The sequence below is a fragment of the Abramis brama genome, assembly GCF_963993115.1.
Source record: "Abramis brama genome assembly, chromosome: 12".
Lineage (NCBI taxonomy): Eukaryota > Metazoa > Chordata > Actinopteri > Cypriniformes > Leuciscidae > Abramis > Abramis brama.
This window is the reverse complement of record NC_139974.1, coordinates 15,624,002-15,649,751: the sequence shown is the minus strand read 5'-3', so window position 1 is coordinate 15,649,751 and position 25,750 is coordinate 15,624,002. Positions and strand designations below refer to the sequence as shown.

The 25,750-nt window shown below is 41.3% G+C and overlaps 1 protein-coding gene across 1 annotated transcript in view; it reads left to right on the top strand.

The window, feature by feature from the left end:
• Positions 1–25,750, top strand: part of cpne4b (copine IVb) — a 69,319-nt gene that overhangs the window by 28,178 nt on the left and 15,391 nt on the right. The window contains exons 7-11 of the mRNA XM_084131912.1: positions 19,528–19,626; positions 22,277–22,318; positions 22,630–22,716; positions 24,033–24,092; positions 25,345–25,478. Coding sequence (XP_083988038.1) covers positions 19,528–19,626; positions 22,277–22,318; positions 22,630–22,716; positions 24,033–24,092; positions 25,345–25,478 — 422 coding nt within the window. The remainder of the gene's footprint in view (positions 1–19,527; positions 19,627–22,276; positions 22,319–22,629; positions 22,717–24,032; positions 24,093–25,344; positions 25,479–25,750) is intronic.

Below are 25,750 nucleotides of genomic sequence, written 5' to 3'. Positions count from 1 at the left end.
CACTTCTGAGGGCAGCCCCCCGCGGGGTGGAGCGGTTTACATCTCATTATACGGTGCCCACGCCACTTCGTTGCCCTCAGGAGTGCATGACTCAAGGTCTACAAGACGTTGCATCAGGCTCGCGCCCTCTGAGGAGGGTCAAAGAGCAGTCAAATCAGTCGCTTCCTGACTCTTTGCTTCAGGTCATCGAGGTGGCTGCTTTGTGTACACCAGAGACCAGCCTCGAGAGGCAGAGTGGAGGCTTCTGCCAAATGTATCTTGATGGGTTTTGCAGATTGTAGAGAAAGGTTACAGAATCCAGTTTGGTTCTCGTCCACCGCTATACAACAGGGTGTTACTCACGTTAGTGCATCCCGAGCAGGCTCTGGTGATGGAACAAGAAGTAAAATCTCTATTAGCAAAGGAAGCTATAGAGCGGGTTCCTGCTTAATTGTTCCAAAGAAGGATAGGAGGTTGCGTCCTATATTAGATCTTTGTTAACTGAATCATTCAGTCAAGAGGCTCAAGTTCAAAATGTTGACCGTGACTGGTGACTGGTTTGTCACGATAGATCTAAACGACACATACTTCCATGTCTCCATCCTTCCACAACACAGGAAGTTCCTGAGGTTTGCTGGGGCAAAGCATATCAGTATCAGTGTATCGATGTATTGATGACATCACTGTTTTCTCCAGAGTGGGTATATATATAAATTAACTACATTTTGTACTTTTTTACAACAAAAATGAATCATCACTGAACTTACTTAAACCAGATCTGCTGATCTGCTTACCAGATCTCCTGAACAGCAGAAACAAACTCTGTTGCATTATTTTCCTGTTATCACTGTAAAGCTGCTTTGAAACAATCTGTATTGTAAAAAGCAGTATATAAATAAAGGTGACTTGACATGACTATGATCAAGATCACACGGCGGTGTCTCCGCGCCTTGGATATATGGAGGAAGCCTTGGTTCCTGTCCCAGGGTCCTGTGTTAGGAGCTTATTGTCATCGAGTCACTTTCACGACAGATGCCTCTCTCACAGGCTTTGGAAGCGGTAATGGAAGGCCGCTCAGCTCAGGGTCTGTAGAGGAGTCATTATCTTCCGTCGCACAGAAATTGCCTGGAGATGATGGCGGTCTTAATGGCATTGAAGCACATCCACCCAGACCTAAGAGGCCATCATGTGCTTGTCTGCACAGACAACACATTGGTGGTCTCTTACATAAATCACTAGGGGGGTCTGCGTTCGCGTTCAATATGCAAACTGGTGGACCAGATCCTCCTGTGGTCCCTAGGTAAGATGCTCTCCTTGAGAGCAGTGTACATCCTGGGGTACCAAAACATAGGAGCAGACATCCTGTCGAGGCAGGGGCTGAGTCCAGGGGATGGAGACTTCACTCTGAGGTGGTGAAGCATATTCCGGCCAAGCGGAAGTGGATCAGTTTGTGTCTCAGGATATGACGCACTGTCCACTTTGTTGTAGAGACTCAACTGAGGTTGTAGAGACCATACTTTCCTCCAGAGCTTCGTCCATGAGGAAACTTTACACCCTGAAGTGGAAAGTTTTCACTTCTTGGTGCAGAATGCAACAGTGGGATCCAGTTAACTGCCCGGTGGGTTCAGATCTAGAGTTTCTACAAGATCGCATTTTGGCAGGGCTATCCCCTTCCAAATTAAAGGTTTAAGTGGTGGCCATATCGGCTTACCATGTCCCTTTGGGTGGTGCATCCTTGGGGAGGAACCCTCTAATAACGCGTTTATTCGTGGCACTCTGAGGCTGAGGTCTGCAATTCGTACCAGGGATCTTGCTTGGGACCTGGCTATTGTTTTAGAAGGCTTATCTGCAGCTCCCTTCGAGCCCCTTGATATGGTTTCAGAAAAATTTCTGACTTTAAAAACAGTTTTCCTTCTAGCCATTTCTTCTCTTAAAAGAGTAGTAGATCTTCAGGCCTTATTGGTATCCCCCACTTGCCTTGAGTTCGCACCGGGGATGGTCAAGGCATTCCTTTACCCTAAAACGGACTATGTCCCTAAGGTGCTGACCAACGTACCACGGCCTATTATTGTGCAAGCCTTCTGTCCTCCTCCTTTCAGAGATCAGGACCAAGAAAACTGAAGCTTCTCTGTCCAGTAAGAGCACTGGATACATATGTCCACAGAGCTGCCCTGTGGAGGAAATCTGATCAGCTGTTTGTCTGTTTTGGATTGCTTAAAAAAGGTCTTCCTGCTTCAAAGCAGACAGTCAGCAAGTCGAGGCTATCTCTCTTGCTTATGAGGTCTCTGGTTAGCCTTCACCTTTGGCTATCAGAGCTCACTCTACTAGAAAGTTTGGTGGCCTACAAGGCCTTAATTTCAGGTGTATCCCTTCAAGAGTTTTGTGTTGCGGTGGGTTGGTCTTTCCCATTCACATTCGTAAGGTTCTAAAGCCTGGACTTGGAAGCTGCCCCAGGTGCTCAAGTCTTAGTTGTGCCACAGTTTCACACGGACAGGCACTTGTAAGTATGGCGTTTGGGCATTATCGTTCCCAAAGCGCCATCAACGCAGTGCAAGTTCCCTTGAAAGGGAACATCTCAGCTCACGACTGTAACCATAGTTCCCTGAAAAGGGAATGAGAAGCTGTGTCGCCTTGCCATACTTCCTACATCCCTGTGATCGACTTGCTTCGGGTAATTGAAGCTAGCGCCGGTAATTCCGGATGTGCTTGTCATTAGGATACGTACCAAAAACCTTTAAGCTGGCTATGATTAAACCGCTTGTTAAAAAACATAACTTGATCCTACAGAATTAGTCAATTACAGGCCGATCTCGAATCTACCTTTTCTGTCAAAGATACTAGAAAAGGCAGTATCCTCACAACTATGTTCCTTTTTAGAAAGAAATGGTATCTGCAAGGATTTCCAGTCAGGATTTAGACCATACCATAGTACTGAGACAGCTTTCATTAGAGTCACAAATGATTTGCTCTTATCATCCGATCGTGGTTGTATCTCTCTATTAGTGTTACTCGATCTTAGTGCTGCATTTGATACTATTGACCACAATATTCTTATAAATAGACTCTAAAGTTATGTTGGCATTAGTGGAATTGCACTAGCATGGTTTAAATCATACTTATCTGACCGTTATCAGCTTGTAGCAGTAAATGAAGAGATGTCTTATCGATCACAAGTTCAGTATGGAGTACCACAAGGCTCAGTACTAGACCATTGCTGTTCACTCTGTACATGCTACCCTTGGGAGATATCATTAGGAAGCATGGCATTAGTTTTCACTGTTATACTGATGATACTCAGCTCTATATTTCCTCAAGCCCTGACAAAACTTACCAATTCACAAAATTAACGGAATGCATAGCTGATATAAAAAACTGGATGACTAGTAATTTCCTACTACTTAACTGTGAAAAAAACAGAGATTCTAATTATTTACCTCACGTAATAACCTAGAATACTCTCTAACACTTGATGGCTGCTCTGTCAAACCTTCGTCGTCGGTTAGGAACCTTGGTGTGCTCTTTGATACCAATCTTTCATTTGAAAGTCACGTTTCTACTATCTGTAAAACTGCATTTTTCCATCTTAAAAATATATTTAAATTACATCATATGCTCTCAATTACAAATGCAGAACAATTAGTTAATGCGTTCATGACATCAAGATTATTGTAATGCTCTTATGGGTGGGTGCCCTGCATGCTTAATAAACAAACTACTGCTGGTCCAAAACGCAGCAGCTAGAATTCTTACTAGAAACAGGAAGTAAGATCATATTAGCCCGGTTCTATCAACACTGCATTGGCTCCCTATTAAACATTGTATAAATATTGCTGATTACTTACAAAGCACTAAATGCTTTAGTTTCCAAGTACTTGAGCGAGCTCCTTCACGTCTATTGCAATCTCAAAATTCCGGCCAGTTGATAATACCTAGAATATCAAAATCGACTGCTGGCAGTAGATCCTTTTCCTATTTAGCACCAAAACTCTGGAAAAATCTTCCTAGCATTGTCCGGGAAGCAGGCACACTCTGTCAGTTCAAATCTAGACTAAAAACACATCTCTTTGGCCTAGCATACACATAACACATTATAAATTTCTATAATTCAATGTTAGGCTGCATAGATTAGGTCAGACGGAACCGGGAACACTCCCCATGAATCCTGATGTACTCGTTACATTATAAAGAATGACGTCTACGCTAATATTAGTCTCTCTTTTTATCCCTAGGTTTACCGCAGTCCGCCGGATCCAGGCCCTCTTCTCCTATATATATATATATATATTTATTTTTTTCTTCAAGGCTTGCACCTTGGAACCTATTTCAAGGTTTGCGTTCTCGAGCCACGGGCACTGTTGTTGTGCGAGTGAGCGGGCCCCAAGTTAATAACTAATGATCTTTGCAAAGGAAGTGAATCGATCAAAACTAACTTTAGCTGGACAATAACTTTATTCTAGAGCTGCTGTTAAGCCAAAACAATCTCTGTTACTTTAATTTCCTATTGTAAAGCTGCTTTGAAACAATAGGTTACTATCGTAACCCCGGTTCTCTGAAACATTGAGTGGAGAGATCCACCTATGGGAAGGGCATCCGTACCTGACCTCTGCAGAAGCATCCAATTGCACCAAGTCTGGCTAGACAGACAGAAGCGCGCATAGCTGCTATTCCTCAGTAAGTATATTCGCTTCTCGTGCGGCAAGCGGGGCAAAGCTGGTGGATCTCTCCACTCGATGTTTCAGAGAACCGGGGTTACGATAGTAACCTATTGTTCTCTTTCATCATCTCGTGTTCGAGATCCACCTATGGGAGAGACATGGACAGCTCCCCGATTGCCCAGTACACTCACAGTGAGGTTCTGAAAGCCAGAGAAAGACGGTCACCTTGGGGAGGCGGTGCCTGACACGTCCCTTAATCATGAACCTGCAAAGGTGACACCACACCTAACTGCTGTGGACAAGCAGGACATGAAACATGCATGAGACACATACATGATAATAACCCCAACCCACCAAGGCACATAAACTATAGCCATGAAGGGAAGTAAATGTTTGGTGACAGGAATGAACATGGCCAGCCGGCCCATTCACTCTTATTGTTTTTTTACCCAACAGGGTTGCAGGGAAGAGCTAAGAAGGCCCCACCCCTAAAACCGAATGTGCTACCGAGGTTCTGGTGACATCCAGCCGGTAGTAACGCACAAAGGTATGAGGAGAGGCCCAACTGGCAGCGGAGCAGATGTCCTGCAGTGACACTCCCCTAAACAAAGCCCAAGAGGTGGCTAAGCCCCTTGTGGAATGAGCTCTGATGCCCCTTGGGGGCTGCACTCCTTTTGCTTCATAAGCCATAGTTATAGCGTCCACAACCCAATGTGAGAGACGTTGCTTCGATATGGGACTCCCTGAAACAAAGAGCTGGTCGCTCTTCCGGAAAGCGCTGGTCCTGATCATATATGCCTGTAAAGCACGGACTGGACACAGAGCATTCAGCCTCTGATCCTCTGGAGAGGTAAAAGGTGGAGGGTGAAAAGCGGACAGCTCCAACACCTCCGATGTGAACGCAGGGAAGCACTTCGGCATGAAGGCCGGGTTAGGCTTAAGGGAAACCTTATCTCCACTGAGGGAGAACTTAGTGCACGAGGGGTGAACCGAGAGTGCATGTAGCTCACTGACACGTTTAGCAGATGCCAAGGCCAAGAGCAAAGCTGTCTTGAAGGACAGCAGCTTAAGGGAAATACTCCCCAGAGGTTCAAAAGGATGTTGAGACAGTGCTTCCAGCACCATGGAGAGGTCCCACTCCGGAACAGTTCTCCTGATGACTGGCAAAGAGGGGCGTGCACCCTTCATAAATCTGTGGATTAGAGGGTGCTGCCCGACAGTAGAGCCCTCAAAACCCACATGACAGGCTGAAATCGCAGCCAGGTAGACCTTAATGGTGGAAAAAGACCTCCCTTTTTCCATGAGGTCTTGAAGGAAACATAAAATATCAGGCACCGAGCACTGATAAGATGTGAGACCGCGCCCATCGCACCACCCTTCGAACACTTGCCACTTACAGCCATATAAGGACCGTGTAGAGACGGCCCTGGCATTCTGAATAGTGGCGATCACACGCGGCGAAAGCCCAAGTGCGTTCAGGTTCGTCCTCTCACGGGCCAGGCCCAGAGAGCCACCCTGTCCGGGTGGGGGTGGTAAATCTCCCCGTTGGCTTGGGACAATAGGTCCGTGCGAGCGGGAAGGCACCACGGCTCGGCGTATAACAGAGGAATTATCTCCGCCAGCCATGGGGCTTTGGGCCACCTGGGTGCTATCAGAATGAGAGATAGGCCCTGCTCTCTCACCCTGGCCAGTGTGGGAATTATCAGGCACAGGGGAGGAAAAGCATACAGGAGCACTCTGGGCCATGGGTGGGCCAGTGCTTCTACCCCGAGGGGCGCGTCCATGTCCCTTAGCGAGAAGAACATAGGACAATGGTAGTTTTCGCGCGAGGCGAATAGATCTACGCTCGCCCGTCCGAATATCATCCATAGCATTTCCACTATCTGCGGGTGAAGACACCAATCCCCGTAGATTGGGTTTCCTCTTGATAGAAGATCCGCACCTCTGTTCAGAATGCCCGGAACGTGAGTTGCGCGTAACGACAGGAAAACCCGTCTGCTCCACACCAAAAGCTTGTAAGATAGAGCGTGAAGTTTCGACGAGCGCATGCCGCCCTGACGGTTGATATAAGCCACAGCCGTGGTATTGTCGCACCTTACTAGAACGTGATGTCCCTGCAGGCGAGGCAGAAAATGATTCAGAGCTTTCCAAATGGTTAAAAGCTCTAAATAGTTTATGTGCGCTGAACGTAGTCTGTTTGGCCACAGACCGTTCACCGTTCTGCCTTCCTGGGTGGCACCCCAGCCTGTTAAGGACGCATCTGTCGTCACAACTTTCCGTATCGTAACCGCCCCCAGAGGGGTTCCCCGTGCGTAAAAGTCTTCGCTCTCCCAGTGGCGCAAGGCTGCCGAGCAGGCGCGTGTCACTGTTACCGAGCGGCAAAGTTCGCGAATCGGGCTGAAATGTAGTGACAAAACCCATTTCATGAACGCCCTCATCCTTAGGAGTCCCAACGGCACAACTTGGGTGGATGAAGCCATGAGACCCTGCAGCCTGAGACATGTGCGATATTGCAGACAGTTCATCAGAAAGCGAACGCGCTCTTGAGAGAGACACGCTCGCATGGAGACCGAGTTCAACTCCAAGCCCAGGAAAATGACATTCTGACTGGGCGTGAAATTGCTCTTGCTCACATTCACTTGGAACCTGAGCGATGTGATGTGCGCGAGCACACGGCCGGTGTCCTGCAACACCTTCTCCTTTGATTCGGCTATGATGAGCCAATCGTCTATGTAAGTCAGGATTCTCAGACCTGATATTCTCAGCGGTGCTAAGCCCGCCTCCGCACACAGACAGAAAGACCGGGGACTCAAACTGAGCCCAAACGGAAGAACTGTGAATTCGTAACATATGCCCTGGTAGGCGAAACGAAGAAACTTCCTGTGCGGAGGACAGATGGTTATGTGAAAGAAAGCACCTTTCAGATCGACTGATGTGAACCAGTCGTTCTGTTTTATGGCACGGGCGAGTGCGCCTTGTGTCAGCATTCTGAAATTGTATTTCCTCAAATGTTTGTTCAACACTCGAAGGTCCAAGATAGCGCGGAGAGAGCCGCCTTTTTTTGGGACCAGAAAATAACGGGAATAAAAGCCCTGGTTCATCAGATTGGGGGGCACCACCTGAATCGCTTCCTTGTTTAGGAGAGATGATATTTCCTCTTTCAGAATGTGTGAGGCGTTCTCTTCCGTGTGAGAAAAGAGAATGCCGTTGAAATGCGGGGGATTTATTGCGAATTGCAATCTGTAACCCTGCATTACTGTACGCATCACCCGCTTCGTGACTCGCGAGTACTCCCGCTCGGGCCAGAGCGGAGCTATGTGAGACCAACCGGTTTATTTGTGATGCAATGGCGCCATCTAGTGGGCACACTAGAGGCGACATGCAGGGGTTCGGAGGGATTTCCTCTCTCTGGTCTTCTCTCCGAAACGAATTCATTTGATTCGTATTTTTGTGTGTTTTGTGCGTTTTGTGTTGGGCAAACACTGGGGCCGAAGCTTTTATTGACAGAGTGAGGGGAACAGAGTGTGAGCAGTGTGGTGCCACTGTGCTTAAACTTCCCCTCACAAAGGGCCCCCTGAACGTGGGGGGAAAACACACATTTCCTGAACACACAAGCTGGGCAGTCTCGACAGGCGGTGAGCTGACCCATCCGCGGGAGCCCCTGGGTCTTTTGGACGGGGGTCCTAGAAAAGGAGGGGAGTCCGAAGGGCTCGCGGCCCGTGAACATAGACTCGATGCCCCCATCGGCTGAACATCAGGCAGGCCGCTTGTGTTTCGAGTCGGTGGGGTTGGGATTCGCAGGTCTCCCGGCTGCGGCGGGAGCGGACTTACCCAGTGCTTGGTAGGTGCTGGGTTATTTTGCCGTGGGGGTGGTTTGTTGCGGGGCTTTTCCTTGCCCTGATGAAACTGTCGTCCCGTGGCAGGTGGGTTAGGCAAACGCACAGGGGGCGCCTGGCGTGGGACCGCCTTACTGGGAAGGCAAAGCTTGAAAGCCTCATCCTCCTTCTTATCGCCACACCGTTGTTGCATCAGTGCGACGGCGGGGCCGAAGAGAGCCCGGCCGGGCTCCACCGGCGCGCCCGCGATGCGCCGCTTCTCGCTGTCAGGGAGTCCCGACAGGTTCAGCCAGAGCGCGCGCTCTCCCACCACGGAAAGCGCCATGGAGCGCCCGCAAGCTTGGACAGCCTGCCGAGCGTTACGGAGGACGAGGTCGTTCACCGTGAGGATCTCCTTCCACAGGGTCTCAGAAGGATTCCCCTTTTCCAGTTGTTGCCCTAATTCTTCGAGGATCTCCGCCTGGTAGGCAGAGAGGAGCGAAGAAACGTTTAGGGCCCTGACAGCCACGGCCAAGGACTTATAAGCGGCCTGGTGAACAGAGGCAGCAAAATGGTCCATCTTGTTGGGCAAGACCGGCTTAGGGGGAGAGAGCAGGCAATATAAGGTGCCTGGCGATGGAAGGCTCAACGGCGGGGGGTTCGCCCATACCGTGAGCTGCCATGTCGTTAACCTCGAGTCCCGTGAGACCGTGTCTGAAGTCGAGCGAGTCGCTCCAATAATTTTTCATGTGCTTCGCGCACGCCGGGAGGATGGGGAAGAGTTGTTTCCTCGGGCCGGGAGGGGGTCCCAGCACTTTCCCATCATATATATCCCTCTCCTGGTCGGTGGCACTCTGTGGTGCCGGCCATTCAATGTTGAGATGAGCGGCCGCTCGCTCACACACTTCCAGGAGGATGGCTTGAAGCAGAGCCGCGTGGGCACTAGCCTGGGGAACACCAGAGGGTGGGATGGCCTCCTCGTCCTCTGAAACCCCAAGAATGGCTGCATCCTCCTCTTCGCCAGAACCGGGCGGTTCGTGGACGAGAGCGAGGTTGTCCTCGAAGATGTCCTCTTCGGGGAAGGCGGGATTGGGCTGGTCAGCCCAGATGAGAGACGTTGCGCCCCGGGAGGCCCCCGGGAGGCCCCCGGTAGCGCGTCGTCATCACCGTGTCCCCCGTCCGAGTCAGAAGGGCTGAGCCCGGTGCACTGTGTCACAGCCACCTTAAAACGGCGTTTAAGCAGCTTTCTAGGCAGCATGAGGCAGAAACTGCAATTCTCCGGGTTCTCCAGGGCTTCCTGAGCGTGCTTAGGACCCAAACAGACCACGCAAAGCTGGTGAAGATCCTTAGCTGCGATAAGGGCATCACATGCGGCCGGGCAGGCCCATGATAGGCTATCTCCTGGAGAGGCTGCAGGCTTAGACAGTGACATGCCAGCGAAGAAATCGGAGAAATCCGTGGCGGGCAGCCATGAGGAAAAGCGGTGAAAATAGCGAGAGCATGGGCGGCTCCGAGTGCAAAGCAGCAGCAGTTGAAAAAGACGACTGTCACGTCCGGCGGAGGCTGATCTGGCCGATATGTCCTCCTGAAGACACGAGGTGAGCAGTGTAAAATCCAACCGAGCTGTGAGATGCAGAGATTGCGAGAAGCGAATGTCAACTGAGGAATAGCAGCGCGCCCAGCCATTATATGCCCGTAGGTAAAGGGGTGTGGCCTCACCTGGCATTGGCTGCACGCTTCTGTCTGTCTAGCCAGACTTGGTGCAATTGGATGCTTCTGCAGAGGTCAGGTACGGATGCCCTTCCCATAGGTGGATCTCGAACACGAGATGATGAAAGAGAACAGTCCATATTGTTTAAAGCGCTATATTAATGAAGGTGAATTGACTTGACTTGACTTTTATTCTTTCCTGGTCGTGACGTCACCCGCCCGTGACGTTTCCTCTCACCATTGGACTAGTTGACGTGCTTCAGACGCAATCACGCAGAGGCGTTCCCAGAGTGGCATTGACGCAGCATCTTGTTCCCTTCTCAGGGAAGTATGGTTACAGTCGTAACCTGATACATTTGTTTGCTTATTAACTCATGAATGCTCCAAACTGGGGAGTTTTCATGAGTAAATAAGCAAACATTCCCTCTCTTCTCTTTCTCTCTCTGTCACATACACTTATTCAGACCTCAGAGTCAGCACTGCAGGTGTAAGATACTCATTGGTATGCCAATGCAGAAGGGGGGTTAGGAGAGCTGTATTGTAATAATCTGGCACTAAAGATGCTTCTCTTTGTATTCTCATAATAGAGTTTAGATGAGATTTAGTCTGCCACACCACACTGAGATTCTGCACTAAAGATGTTTGGAACTAAAGACTTTATAAAATGTTCACATACTGCACAGGAGACATTTTCGAGAAAGTAAAAGATACAGGCCAAGAAAAAGACAGAGAGAGCAAAATTAAGAGCTGATGTCTCAATATGTTTATTTGAGAACTGAATCCCTTGATCAGCTCCACGTTGGCACATTACATTGCTGCTCTCAGCTTTACATGAAAATAACCACCACTTACAGCAAATTAACTAATACTTTAAATGCTTGGAAACAAGCCACTTTGAATTAAGTCTTTGGCAATTATATCAAGTGGCTGAATGAGCAGTTGTGCAACATGTTCACTTAAAGTTGGTTAAAATAAATTTTCAATCTAATACTCAAACATTGTTGATTTGAGTCCAAAAATGTGTAGATGATATTGAAAAGGTCAAGGACATGTATCCAGACAGATGGGAAAACAGTTATTTTAGGTGACATGTCCCTGAATAAACATTAACTGGTTTGTTTAATATTCATGCCTCTGCAGTGAAAACACATTTTGAATTCAGATTCACTGAGTTACGGAGCCACTGCAGTTACGTTTTATTCATGTAATGAGACTTATCAATAGATTTATAAGACAGAGCAGTTAATGCGTCATGTTATATTGAAACAAGCTCACAATCACTCTGCTGTTTGTCCTTTTTTTGTGCAGATTTTGACACAGTCATTTATCATTTAAGCACTTTATTAAATCTTTGACAAATATTGATGCAACTGCCCAAAGGCAACAATATTTTTTAATAATAATTTAAAATCTAGTCTGTATGCTTTTTCCTCACTATAGACTGTTACTGTATTATGTTGTTAGAGCTTTGATCGATTAAAAAAATGTGTTTTACTTGCACATTTGGAATCAATTGAGGTAACACTTTATTTTACAGTGACTTTGTTACATATGTTATATGTAGTTACTATAGTAATAACAGTAAATTATGCATAATTAAATGCAACTAAACCTTAACCAAACCTTAATCCTACCCTAACCCAGTAAGTACATGTTGTTAATTAATATTACTCTGTACTTAAATATATAATTACACTGTAACAATGACACCTTAAAATAATAGTGTAACCTCAATTAATAGTATGCTCTAAGAAAAACATTTTATTTTAGACTAATATTGCAGATTATTGCAGACTAATATGTTATTTTATTAACATTATATACAAATATTTCATTTTAGTTTAGTTTAGTTTAGTTTAGTTTAGTCTGGAGCCCAGGGTAAATGAAACACACCATCGCTTCATCTGTCTTTTGGGGATGTTTTCAAACTTTATATTGAGAAGAGATGCAGGTGTGAGTTTTGCATGGTGAGTTATTGCTGGTTCTCGCTTCTTCAGCTGAAAAGTCAACCACAGCATCTCTGTATTAATATTTTAAATGGCCTTCAAATTTTGATTACCACCCGCTTATGTCCCGGCATCAATGATTCATTAACAGCAATGCTACAGTGTGCTGTCTTCCTGCCACTCCTGCCACACACCAACACTCACAATGACACATATACACAACGTACAGGCATGGCTGTTATACTGTATTTTTAAACCAACAACATGACAAATAATATTAAAATTCAAGAAGTGTTATGAGAACAAGATGACCTGTTGCAGTTTGTCTGTACATCTGTCTGTACACTATCACAATCCTTTATTATAGATCTTGAAACTTTAGAGTCTTCAGCTTGTTCCAGATTCAGCACCGACTAGATAAAAGATCTTCTAAATGAACTGTGACATTTCATTTTCACTATAGCAAGAAAAGCTGATGCTGTTTCCATTTTGCTACATTTGTGATGTTATTAATTATCTCAGCATTTAGTTCTTGGACACACTGTTTACTTCGTGTGCATATTTACACTCTGTACAATCTATCATTTCTGAGACAATACTATTTTTGCTCCTTGAAGCAACTCTAGAATTAAAACAAATGTTTGCAAATGAATGCGTATGAGAAGGTTTGTGGAGGTTAAAAATTCTCATAGTTGTTTAGCTGAACTGTGTTTTACTTTTATTCCTTCATAATCCTAGTAGATTCGATCTTCAGATATAATTTAACTCTTGTGCATCTGATGACTTTCCATATCCCCATAATGTCTTCTTTTTTTTTTTTTTACTCAAACACTACACAACCATTTTTCCCCCCAGTATTTTTTTCAATAAAATATCTAGAAAAAAAAATTGGATAGTAAGACTTACAGTTTTTTTTCAATTGTTTACACACAATTTTGAAAACCGGGTTCTTTTTTTCAAAATATAATCACAATTATCCAAACACCACACTCAATTTGCATAATTCCTAGATTGTTTGCAAAATGACACACTTCAGTCAAAACATATACACATATACATACACATTTTCATTTAACCAACACAGTCCTCAATGATCAGACACTATTGCAGCCAGTTTCACACTGCTGTGATAAATAAAAAACACATTTGTAAAAAAACTAATTTTAGGAAATAGCATGTGCTAGATTTTTGGCCAGACATTGTTATGTAAGGGATAATTTAGATGAAAAAAAAAAATAGTGACAAACCCACAACATTCTTCATGATTAGTTTGAGATATAGGGAGAATGTACACAAATAGGCCTACTATAAACTTACCAAGCACTGCACAACACTGATGCTGCAGACTGAATATTTCAAGTATTTATTTCAATACTTACAGTATTTCTTACCATAATCAGTTACAGTAATCAACCAACAATGAAACAAATAAAATCTGTAGACAAATAAAAATTACTGCATGAAGTACAGTGGTGTGAAAAAGTGTTTGCCCCCTTGGTAAATATGATCAAATATGGCTGTAAAAAATAAATCTGCATTTTTAATCCTTTTGATATTTTATTTTAAAAATGTGCAAAAATCTAACCTTTCATTGAAGTAAAATAATTGAAAGTAGTATGGAGCTTATAATATAACAAAATGATTTGAATTTGAATTGTGTAAATTTGAATTATTTGCAAGTGTAATCTAACAAAATAGAATTTTAGGTGGTAGTTTAAATAGTTCTGAATTTGATTTTTTTTAAACGAATATTGAACATTTGAAATTTAACCAATTGAAATGTCTTTATGGCTTAATTTTATAGACATGTATTTTCAAACAGATAGTTTTTTTTGTTCTGAATTCGTATACTGCAAATATTCAGTTTAAAAAAATACAGATTCAAGTTTTCAAGATGAAGAAATTCGGAACTTCAAATTCAGTTTTCTAAAATTCAAGTTAAAAAATTCAAGGTCAAAAATTCAGATCTTACAGAAAGTAGGTCACAGGTCATCCACAGGGAAGAGTAAAGGATCTCAGATAAGTCGAACAGAGCATTTTGGCTGCAGTGCAATAGTTTTCTGCCGCAAACGCGGTGGTGGTTCAAGAGAATCCGTGTATCTTTCGTTCAGTCGTTTTTTTTATTTAATATTAAGAGTAGAAAAATGAGAAAACAGCTTTAGTATTAGATTTCTAATATTCTAGTAATAATAGTCCGCTGCAGCAGTTGCACGGAGCTATAGTGTATTGCAACTATAGGCTACATTTAATTTTCTCATCAAACAACTAGACTAACGAATGGCTCGGTACAACAGAAGAGCCTAGAAAGGGCTTTTTCTCTGTGTAGACCAGCAGTTGGTCTGAATTTGCTATAACCTATAGCCTATTTTCTGGACTGTATAGGCTAAGTCACGTTTTATCATGAAACACGCTGTGATTTATTCCAAAGTGACTCGGGCATATATAATGCATTTAACGTTAAATAATCTAAATGTTGACTTTCAAAAGTAGGCGCGCCAAGAAGGCTATTCTCTGTATTTTGGTTCATTTGTGGTGAGCGCCAGAAAGATCTAAAGAGACCGAGACGCGCTAAAGCAGCGCATCATGTTGTTTTATTTATTTTTCAATGACATGATATTTTGTAGTCATTTTGAATGTACACAAATAAAACATTTTACTGTTCCGGATGATGTCATATTATCTGTATGACTATAAATAACAGAGTATTAAGTTAGGCTATTTCCCATCAGTGGAACAAATCCAAGTGATGGCGCTCACGCTTCGCGCTCTCACACAACATAGTAGCCTATCAGTTCTGGCGTTGCTTCATATCGCAGACTGTTCATTATCAAAATGAAACACAGTCAACCAAACATATAAAAAGTTATTCTGCCTAATTTAATTGGTCTGTACAATATAAAGGGCAAGCTGTGCCGCACACAGTCCTACTTGTTATTCCAAACATTTCCCTTGCTGTGAAGACGCTGATTTAGCCTATAAGTGTATTTTGGGACTCGACTGAAGTATGAAGCCTTCTTTATATTAATAGTTAGCATCCACATGTTACATTGCAAATATGAAAACTTTTGACTGAATGAGAGATGCGCGACCGTTTCGATTTAAATAAATTTGTTTAGGCTTGGCATTTAAAATAGGCTAAATGTTGTTTGCAATAAAGGGCACAATATAGGCTATTTTTATAGGCTATGTAGCCTATATTATTTTATTATACATGGCTACTTATTTTTCATTCTTGTTGTTTTCTGCATTCATTTGTCATACAGTAAGGGAAAGTAAAATAGGCAACACATAGCCTACATGTTAATAGTGTTTATCATGTAAATGTTGTATTTTATTTACAGGTCTTTTACACTATTGCTGAATAGGCTAATATTAAAATGTTTTTTTTTATGACGCGTTTCTCTCTCAACATGATCCGGTGTGACTTGCACTCATGTGCATGTGACTTATTTTCTGGCAAATACGGTCAGTTAAAAAATGTTGCTGTATTATTACAAAATGCATAGAGTGGAGACCATTTGGGCAAAAAAAACAAAAAAAAACATATTGTGTTCATTACCCCCACACATATTTGGGCTTAATCACTGTTATTATTAGGAAATGTATTTAGGTGTAGACAAAATCAGTTATGTTTATTTATAAATATGAACGTACCTCGCATTTCCCGGACACTAGCCGTTAGTCTACTTCTTTGGCCTATTTTTTTTAGCTGGCAAATTCTCAAAATCTGTGTGGAAAAGCTGCGGAGCACGGAGAGAACGCACAATGGCTTTGCTTTGGAAGGTTTTTTTTTGGTTTTTTTGGAAGTTTAGTTGCCAGTGAAAATAACACACCGTTTTGTTTAACATCAATTGATACTCAATATTAATTAAATAAATAAATATATAATGTCAGAGAATGCACAAAGCGCATCCTTTTGAGATGTAAATTATAATACATTTTAATAAAACACACAGGCCTACATCATAAAACTCAGAAGATTATGTATTTTAATATATTACATTATAATACAAATAAAAAGGCGTCATACTTCAGTCGAGTCCCAAAATACACGTAGGCTATAGGCTAAATCAGCGTCTTCACAGCAAGGGAAATGTTTGGAATAACAAGTAGGACTGTGTGCAGCACAGCTTGCCCTTTATATTGTACAACAGACCAATTAAATTAGGCAGAATAACTTTTTATATGTTTGGTTGACTGTGTTTCATTTTGATAATGAACAGTCTGCGATATGAAGCAACGCCAGAACTGATAGGCTGCTATGTTGTGTGAGAGCGCGATGCGCGAGCGCCATCACTTGGATTTGTTCCACTGCTGGGAAATAACTTAATACTCTGTTATTTATAGTCATACAGATAATATGACATCATTCGAAACAGTAAAATGTATATTTTTATTTGTGTACATTCAAAATGACTACAAAATATCATGTCATTGAAAAATAAATAGAACAACATGATGCGCTGCTTTAGTGCGTATCGGTCTCTTTATAGATCTTTCTGGCGCACACCAAAAATGAACCAAAATACAGAGAATAGCCTTCTTGGCGCGCCTACTTTTGAAAGTCAACATTTAGATTATTTAACGTTAAATGCATTATACATGCCTGAGTCACTTTGGAATAAATCACAGCGTGTTTCATGATAAAACGTGACTTAAGGCCTCATTATACTTCTGCGTCGGACCTACGCCGGAGCCTATACGCCGTAGGCAACGTGTTGGTTTTAATTTATACTTCTGTGTCGTTGTCCGCGTTGACGCGCACCTAGGGAGCATGTGAAACCCCGAGGGAGGGGTTCTGGCAGACCAATCACAGCGCTTGTGTCCGCGTAGAATTGACACGTTGTTACATTTTTGGAGAGGTGCACGTCAGGGTACGCCGTAGGGTACGCGCGCTACACACAGCCTACGACGTAGCTACGGCGGCAGTTCGACGCAGAAGTATAAATAGGTCTTTAGCCTATACAGTCCAGAAAATAGGCTATAGGTTATAGCGAATTCAGACCAACTGCTGGTCTACACAGAGAAAAAGCCCTTTCTAGGCTCTTCTGTTGTACCGAGCCATTCGTTAGTCTAGCTGTTTGATGAGAAAATTAAATGTAGCCTATAGTTGCAATACACTATAGCTCCGTGCAACTGCTGCAGCGGACTATTATTACTAGAATATTAGAAATCTAATACTCAAGCTGTTTTCTCATTTTTCTACTCTTAATATTAAATTAAAAAAACGACTGAACGAAAGATACACGGATTCTCTTGAACCACCACCGCGTTTGCGGCAGAAAACTACTGCACTGCAGCCAAAATGCTCTGTTCGACTTATCTGAGATCCTTTACTCTTCCCTGTGGATGACCTGTGACCTACTTTCTGTAAGATCTGAATTTTTGACCTTGAATTTTTTAACTTGAATTTTAGAAAACTGAATTTGAAGTTCCGAATTTCTTCATCTTGAAAACTTGAATCTATATTTTGAATATTTGCAGTATACGAATTCAGAACAAAAAAACTAGCTGTTTGAAAATACATGTCTATAAAATTCAGCCATAAAAACATTTCAATTTGTTAAATTTCAAATGTTCAATATTCGTTTAAAAAAAATCAAATTCAGAACTATTTAAACTACCACCTAAAATTCAATTTTGTTAGATTACACTTGCAAATAATTCAAATTTACACAATTCAATTTCAAATCATTTTGTCATATTATAAGCTCCATAAAGTGGGGGGAAAATCACATTATGAAATAAATGTTTTTCTCCAAAACACGTTGGGAACAATTGTTTGCCCCCTTTTATTAAATACTTTTTGCAACCTCTTTTTTTCCAAGATAACAGCTCTGAGTTTTCTCCTATAATGCCTGATGAGTTTGGAGAACACCTGACAAGAGATCAGAGACCATTCCTCCATACAGAATCTCTCCATCCTGTTCTCCGTTATAAGATTTCTAGCACAGGCTGTCAGGTTTAGATTTTTTATCTGTTGGTATTTGATCGAAATCCGTGATGCCATGTATCTGAACAAGATGTCCAGGACCTCTGGCAGAAAATTAAACCCACAGCATTAAAGATACAGCAGAGTATTTCATTTTACACATGGGGTACTTTTTTATCCCTGTGTGCACCAAACTCATCTTAAGTGTTTGCTGCCAAAAAAGCTAATGTTTTTGTTTCATCTGACCATAGAACATTTGAAAAGTAACTGACACTACTGGAACTTTTTGGCAGCAAACTCTTTGTCCAGCTTCCATCAGTGTCAGTCCATGGTTGATAACATGGTCAATAAGTGTTGCACGGATTTCTTGAGTCAAATTTGGTCCTCGTCTTCTTTGTTCAGGTTCTATCAACTCTTCAAGTCCTTCTTTACCTCTTCCTCTACCTAGGCCTCTATCTCCTTCTTCTCCTCTTCCTCTACCTGGGCCTCCTCCTCTACCTCCTTCTCCTCTTCCTCTACCTCTACCTCCTTCATCTCCTCTTTGAGCTCCCCCTCTCATTCTCACTCTTCTTCTTCTTCTTCTAGCTCCTTCCATTTTTGTTGAAGACAGGTGAACTCACCTGCTGCCTTTTATAGCACACCTGAGTGCTGCGTTTTCAAATTAGCACGTGTGCTTCCACACCTGGTGGATGTGATTATCCAATTCGTTCATTAGTGTGGTCATTGGCAATCCGGGGCTTTGTAATGACAAGGAAGTAACCTCACAATCCTTATCTGTGTCTAAGGTGTGTAATGTTTTGCAAAAAGGGTGAAGCAGACATTGTGTGTAATGTTGTGCAAATCTGTGGAGGTGTTTTGCTCATTGGAGTAGAATTTAGCAAATTGTGTGGAAATTTTTATTTTAGTGTGTAAACAATCGTAAAAAACTGTAATAATTATTAGTTAAATATTTTATTTTTCTTATTCTATTGGCAAGGTATTTTTTTCCATGTATCAATCTACATTTTGCTTTAAACAAGAAAAAACTAATTGCCAGTTGGGTAAGAAGAACAAACGTAGGCTCAATATTGCAGGTGCATCATAAGAAGAATATTGTATACGTTTTTGTGCGTGTGTGTATGTGTGTGTGTGTGCGATGTGTGTGTGTGCGTGCGTGTGTGCATGCGTGCACGCTCGTGCGCGCGTGTGTTACCTTTAGTACTGTTATAGGAAACTACTCAGCACAGGATATTTATCACAGTTCTCTAGGGACTGACGTTGCACACCTTCATGCACAAAGTAAAAAATATTCAGATATTTATTTACCCCATAAAACATGTGGATCAGCATCTTATAAATGTAGGATAATGGTGGTTTCTGTGTTTCAAAAAGCAGTTATATTTGAATAAACTCAGCTCAGCTGTATCATAAACATCATGTTTATCATAAACATGATGTATATTGTCAATTCTATGTGATTAGCTTTTTTACACTTTTGTTTATTGTTGTAGTGTACAGTATGGGACTGGGATTCTAATGGAAAACATGACTTCATAGGAGAATTTCAAACCACCTTCAAGGAGATGAAGTCAGCCATGGATGGGAAGCAGGTAAAATAAACATACACACACAGTCACAAAATGATCCTTCTTCCAAAATTCTCTTATCAACACAATAATTCAATAATTCAACGCAATACAATTGTTCAACAAGTCAAGTCTAGTCACCTTTATTTATATAGCGCTTTTTACAATACAGATTGGGGGGCAAGGATATTATACAGTTTTAAAGCACTGAATATACCCTGAAGCACATGGAACTGAGTAAGAGCAATAGCATGTATTCTTCATAACTCCAGCTTATGGATATGTGCTAAGAAGAAAGCCTTTATTAATAAAAACTCATATCACATCATCTAGACTGGAGCTTGCCCATGGGTATGTGAAAGGCTGTAGAATTTCAAAGAACCAGACCAGATTCTGTGGTCTCATGAAGCCGAAATTGAACCTTTGAGCCTCAATGCTAAGCACCCTAGATTAGAACACACTAACTGCATATCTACAGGCTACCACTCTGAACACTTAGCAAAACGTTGACAACCATCCTAATGCCCTCTGAAGGTAAGGTAAGGTAAGGTAATTTAAAACAATTAAAAACAACGGGTAGTTGACCAATGTGCTGTACAATTTGTAAAAACATGCAAAAAGCAAATGTACAAAACATTTATACAACATTATGCAAATATTTAACTACTCTCATAAAACAAACAATCAACTAACTCAGCTATTTGGTTTAGACAGGAAAGCCAGTGAAAAAAGATGAGTTTTTAAAAAAGATTTAAAAGATACCACTATGGAGGCAGTTCTAATATGCAAAGGCAGCCTATTCCAGAGTTTCGGAGCCAACACTGAAAACACTGAACACCTTAACAACCACATAGCAACACTCTGGCAACCAATGAAAACTTAGCAACTGTATAGCAATGGGCTAACAACCACTCTGAACACCATAGCAACCACATATCAACACCCTGGCAACCAACCAGAACACACTAGCAACTGCATAGCAATAGGGTAAGTAACAACCACATAGCAACATTCTGGCAACCAACCAGAACACCTAGCAACAGCATAGCAACAGGCTAACAACAACTTTGAACACCTTAGCAACATCCTGGCAACCAACCAGGGGTGCGTTTCCCATACAACGATGTAACTCACTGATTAACCATAGTACGATGGATCGTTGGAGAAACTAACCAATTAGTCACAACTGTTTCCCGAAACTGTGGTAACATGGTCACACCTCTGTCATTTTAACCACACTGGTTCAACAACATAGGAGTGTTGACACACAAGTGATATCTTCTGCTAATGTATCCATTCAAGATCTCTGAGATGCTGCTGAAACGTTTTTGTTCCATGTCATTTTGCTTTATTTGATGTTTGAGTCATTGCGGGTTCCCTCATACGTCATACTCCGGAAAACGGCACGATTGTTATTAACACGCTAAAATAAATAGATTAAAATATACTATATATTTGAACAGAATGAAAGATATAGAATGTACTGAATGTTAGGTTGGTTATTGTGCCCAAGAGCATGATCTAATTAAGTCCATATTCCATTTAACAAGAAACTGTGCTTCTAACCACAGCTCGAGAGTGTGTACAGTTCCAACCACGTGAGTTTGCAATGCTGTTTGCAAATGTTCGTTGGAAGTATGATTTCAGGAAACGCCAAATCGTTGAACTATGTTGGTAACGACGGAACTTGCGACCATAGTTGGCTAACTATGCTTTCGGGAAACGCACCCCAGAATAGCTAAGCAACTGCATAGCAATGGGCTAACAACAACATAGCAACACACTGGCAACCAACCATAACACCCTAGTAACTGCATAGCAACAGACCACTCTGAACATCTTAGCAACACCCTGGCATGACAGCAAGTTTTGCATAGGCAAGCATCACTCACATTTGTTTGAGAAAATAAAAAACGATCTATCTTTTTGTTCTCTGTTAGAATAATTAAGCAACATATCAGGTTCCCCCCCGTTTGACTCAACCTTGGTGAGCATAAGAGACTTCTTTCAAAAACATTTTTTTTTTTATGTTTCCAGACTTTTTAACAAGTACTATATATATAATTAAATACAACCACCATAACTAGATAATTCTATACTGGAGTCAATCCACTATACCACCTGATCGTATAGTGTATACTCAAACACACACACACTTACTCTGCTCCGTTGCTTCTCTCATTTGAAATCTATTACCGGCTGTGCTGATTAGTAGTTAATGTGTGGCTTTAAATTCCATTAACTTCATATTCACAGTCATCCCCTTGAATGCTCAGAGGAGCAAAGTCGACAGGCTTCAACATACGCTTCTCGTTGCATTTGTTAATCAGTGGAATACCTTTTCCGCCAGCGTGTGCTGATTGCACTGCAAGTGGGGTTCACAAATAGGTGCTTCATTTTCAGTGGGAAACTCTGATGCTTTCAGTCTCCAGGCGTGGAAGAAAACGTCTTGCATGCTCTTCAGTGAGAATACCTGATTTGAGATCTTTAGAACAGGCTGAGATAATTGTGCTTGGATCGATCATTTTAAATAACTCATGGATTCGAGACCGAGATCTTTGGATTGTTTGCATCACTAGGTTTTCACTGAGCTATTGTATTAACACTAGAAATGTAAATTAAATGAAGAACTGTTTGGCTGGGATAGAAATATCTCTTTTTTTTGTCCTGACAGGCATTATCACAAGAGAAACTACCAACTGATCTTGGCCAAAAGGTGACTTATTAACACTGACATACTTGTGAAAGTCTTGCCAGCACTGCTAGCTTACAGCCAATCACTCTCATACTTTCTGAAAGCTCAACTGCAGACACTATGTTATACTGAGTCTTTAAGACATCCGTCTGTCAATGTGTCTCTCAGGCTTTGGGCATCTTCCTCTCATATAGATATATCACATACACACATCAGACCAGATGAAAGACTTGCAAGCCCAGGATAGATTCATGTGGAGTTGGAGTTCACTGCAGAGTTGAATGAGTGGCATAGTGCTGTAGTGTTATTTTACTGTAACATGTTTCTGACAGATCCAGTGGGAGTGTATTAATCCTAAGTACCAAGTGAAGAAGAAGAACTACAGAAATTCTGGAATGGTAATTCTTACCCTGTGCAAGGTGAGTAATTTTCACACTCTTTTTCTAGCACTAAATAAATTAATGAAGGATTTTAGATCTGGGTTAAATAGGAAGTGTAAATCAATCCTTCTGTACCACCATTATGACTGTCCTTGTAATCACTGCACTATAAGTAATTTTGGGTAGAAAATATGCGTTTTTTACCATTTCTATTACAATATCTGGTCCATTCAATTGGTTGGAAATGCTTTGTATGTCGATCTGTGTAGAACACATTGCATAAATCAAATATTACAAAGGTTTTTTGTAACCGTCTTTGTTTTTATTTAGCAATGTAATTTTTTGTTAGATAAAGGAGTTTTTAACAGCCAATTATTCTTGGATCTAAAACAAATTTTGTGAATTTTTTTTATTTTTATATTTTGTTTACATTTTAAAAAGCAAAGCTAAAGTTCAGCTAATTGTACAAGTATATGATGAATTTTAATAGCTTATTAGAAAACATATGTGTGAGCTGGGCCAAAAAATGAACACTCGCCAAGCGCCAAATGCGAGTAAACATCAAATGCGGAGTTGGTGAGTATATGAAACGGTGTCGAATGCCAGTTGGCCGGTAATATTTTAGTGAATTCTAAAAATGCAATTTTGTGAACATTAAAAAACATGAACGACGCTCGGGACAGTTGGCAGGCCAGCGCTACATCGTCACAAGAGTTTAAACCTTGGCAATTTAAATATTTAGACACAAGATGCAAAAAGGAACTCAATTCTTTATTTGCAGGCTGTGTGGAAAGTTTTGTGTGCACAAACATCCGAAGTGCTCGCCCAGAAAGCTGCGTCTCAGACAACGGACAAATTCACACAAAATAAAAATGTCCGTCTCTATCCTAAACATAGTTGGTTATGGCTTAAGTGAACATAAAAAGTAGAGAAAGATGTGTATCAGTGTATTGGATCCATGCATTCAGTCTAAAAGTGACAGCAGCCTACTATTTCTGCTGCTGTCTTGTTTTTTAAAGGACAAAGCAAAAAAAAATTAACTGCTTTTGACTGAATAACTTTTGTAACTTTAATAAGGATTACTCTATTTAATTCATAAAGTGAAGACTATCCAGTGTTATTTTAACACTGTTCTCTACCTGAAAACTAGCTGTTACTTGTCTTTAATAATGTTTTAAATTTATATTAGTTAGGCTAGTAGTTTTAGCTGTGGTATCAAAATTGGAATAAAGATTTTTTTGTACAAAAAATGATTGGAAAACAGCTTTTATGCACAACTGGAATGATCTGTTAACTGATCAGAATCCAGGACCAGAACTATCAGTTTAATAATTATTATTTTATCTCTGTTTCAGATCATAAAGATGCACTCTTTCCTGGATTATATCATGGGAGGTTGTCAGATTCAGTTCACAGTAAGTGGTTTTGCATGGCTTTTGGAAGGATTTCCCCCCACTTTTTTATCTTAATGTCATCTTAAGCTTAAACCAAACTCCACTCATATATACATTGCAAAAAATGCTTTTCTTACTTAGTATTTTTGTCTTGTTTCCAGTTCAAGTATCAAAAAATTCTTAAATCAAGAAGCATTTACTAAAGTAGTAAAATGCCGTAAGATATTATGTCTTGTTTTCTGTTTTTGCTTTAAAAAAAGCAAAATTATCTGCCAATGGGGTAAGAAAAATAATCATGTTTCTGTTTGAATTAAGATTATTTTTCTTACCCCATTGGCAGATAATTTTGCTTTTTTTAAGAAACTACTCACTTAATTTTAATTAATTCCCTCGGAAAAGAAGACATAATATCTTATGTTATTTTTGCTCATATAGTAAATGCATCTTGATTTAAGAATTTTTTGATATTTGGCCTGGAAACAAGACAAAATTACTAAGTAAGAAAAGCATTTTTGCAGTGTAGTCAATATAGGTGTAAGGATCATACCTAGTTTTCATGTTTGTTTCGTTCTCATTCAGTTCACCTGTTGTTAATTAATTATCTCATTTAGCTTCCTCATTTGTTCTAGTATATATACTGCCTATGTCTTTCAGTTCTTTGTCCTTGTCTATTTGTTTTATGTCAACATTAAGTGGATGTATTTGCCTGTTTCTTTTGTCTTTCCCCTGTGTGAACTTATTAAAGACTGTGATTCTGATTTCTCCTTCATCGTGCGCTACTTAAACTCATGTTACGTGACGTGACAATAGGCTGGATCTTGTAATGTAAATCATTGACTCCGTTGTTGTCACAATTTTCCTTGCAATTGCATGAATAGATGCAATGTCCTATTCATGAACAAATTCTTTTGATTTCAATTAATTGTAGTCAGTTTACAAAACCATCCTGAATGATTTGTTCGCAAATCAGACTTGTTTGGTTCTTGAGTTCAAATTAAAGTTCTGTAGGGTTATCAGTGAAGAATTAAATTTAAGTCTGTTCATTACACAAAGCTATCGTATGACTTGAAATATAGTGCACAGGTCCTATATATACAATTTATTTATTGTGTTTATGCATCTATTTTTGAGGCTTTGGTCATTGTAATTGTATTGAAAAAAGCAACCAGTACAGTTCTTCAAAATTTTATTTTTGTGAGAAGAAAGAATGGCCGCATTTTCATTTTTGGTGAACTATTCCTTTAAGTGGTGTTTAAGTGTTGTTGTTCTGCAGGTGGCAATTGATTTCACCGCCTCAAATGGTGACCCTCGAAACAGCTGCTCCCTCCACTACATCCACCCTTATCAGCCCAATGAGTACCTCAAAGCACTGATCGCTGTTGGGGAGATCTGCCAGGACTACGATAGGTAACCCACCACTCAATCCCTCAATCAGCCCGTCAGTCAACCAATAAATCAGCTAATCAATCATGCAACCAATCAGGCAAACAGCCAAACCTTGAATTTTACCAAATTAAATTTAACAGAGTCTACTATTACTCTACTCTCTCATGAAATGTTTACACTTAGTACAGGCCATTAACCAAACGTTCAAACCATTAATCAGTCAATTACACATTACATCAATCAATCAGGCATTTAGTCTTATGACTGCCAGCGCCTGTAGTATGCAGAGCTGT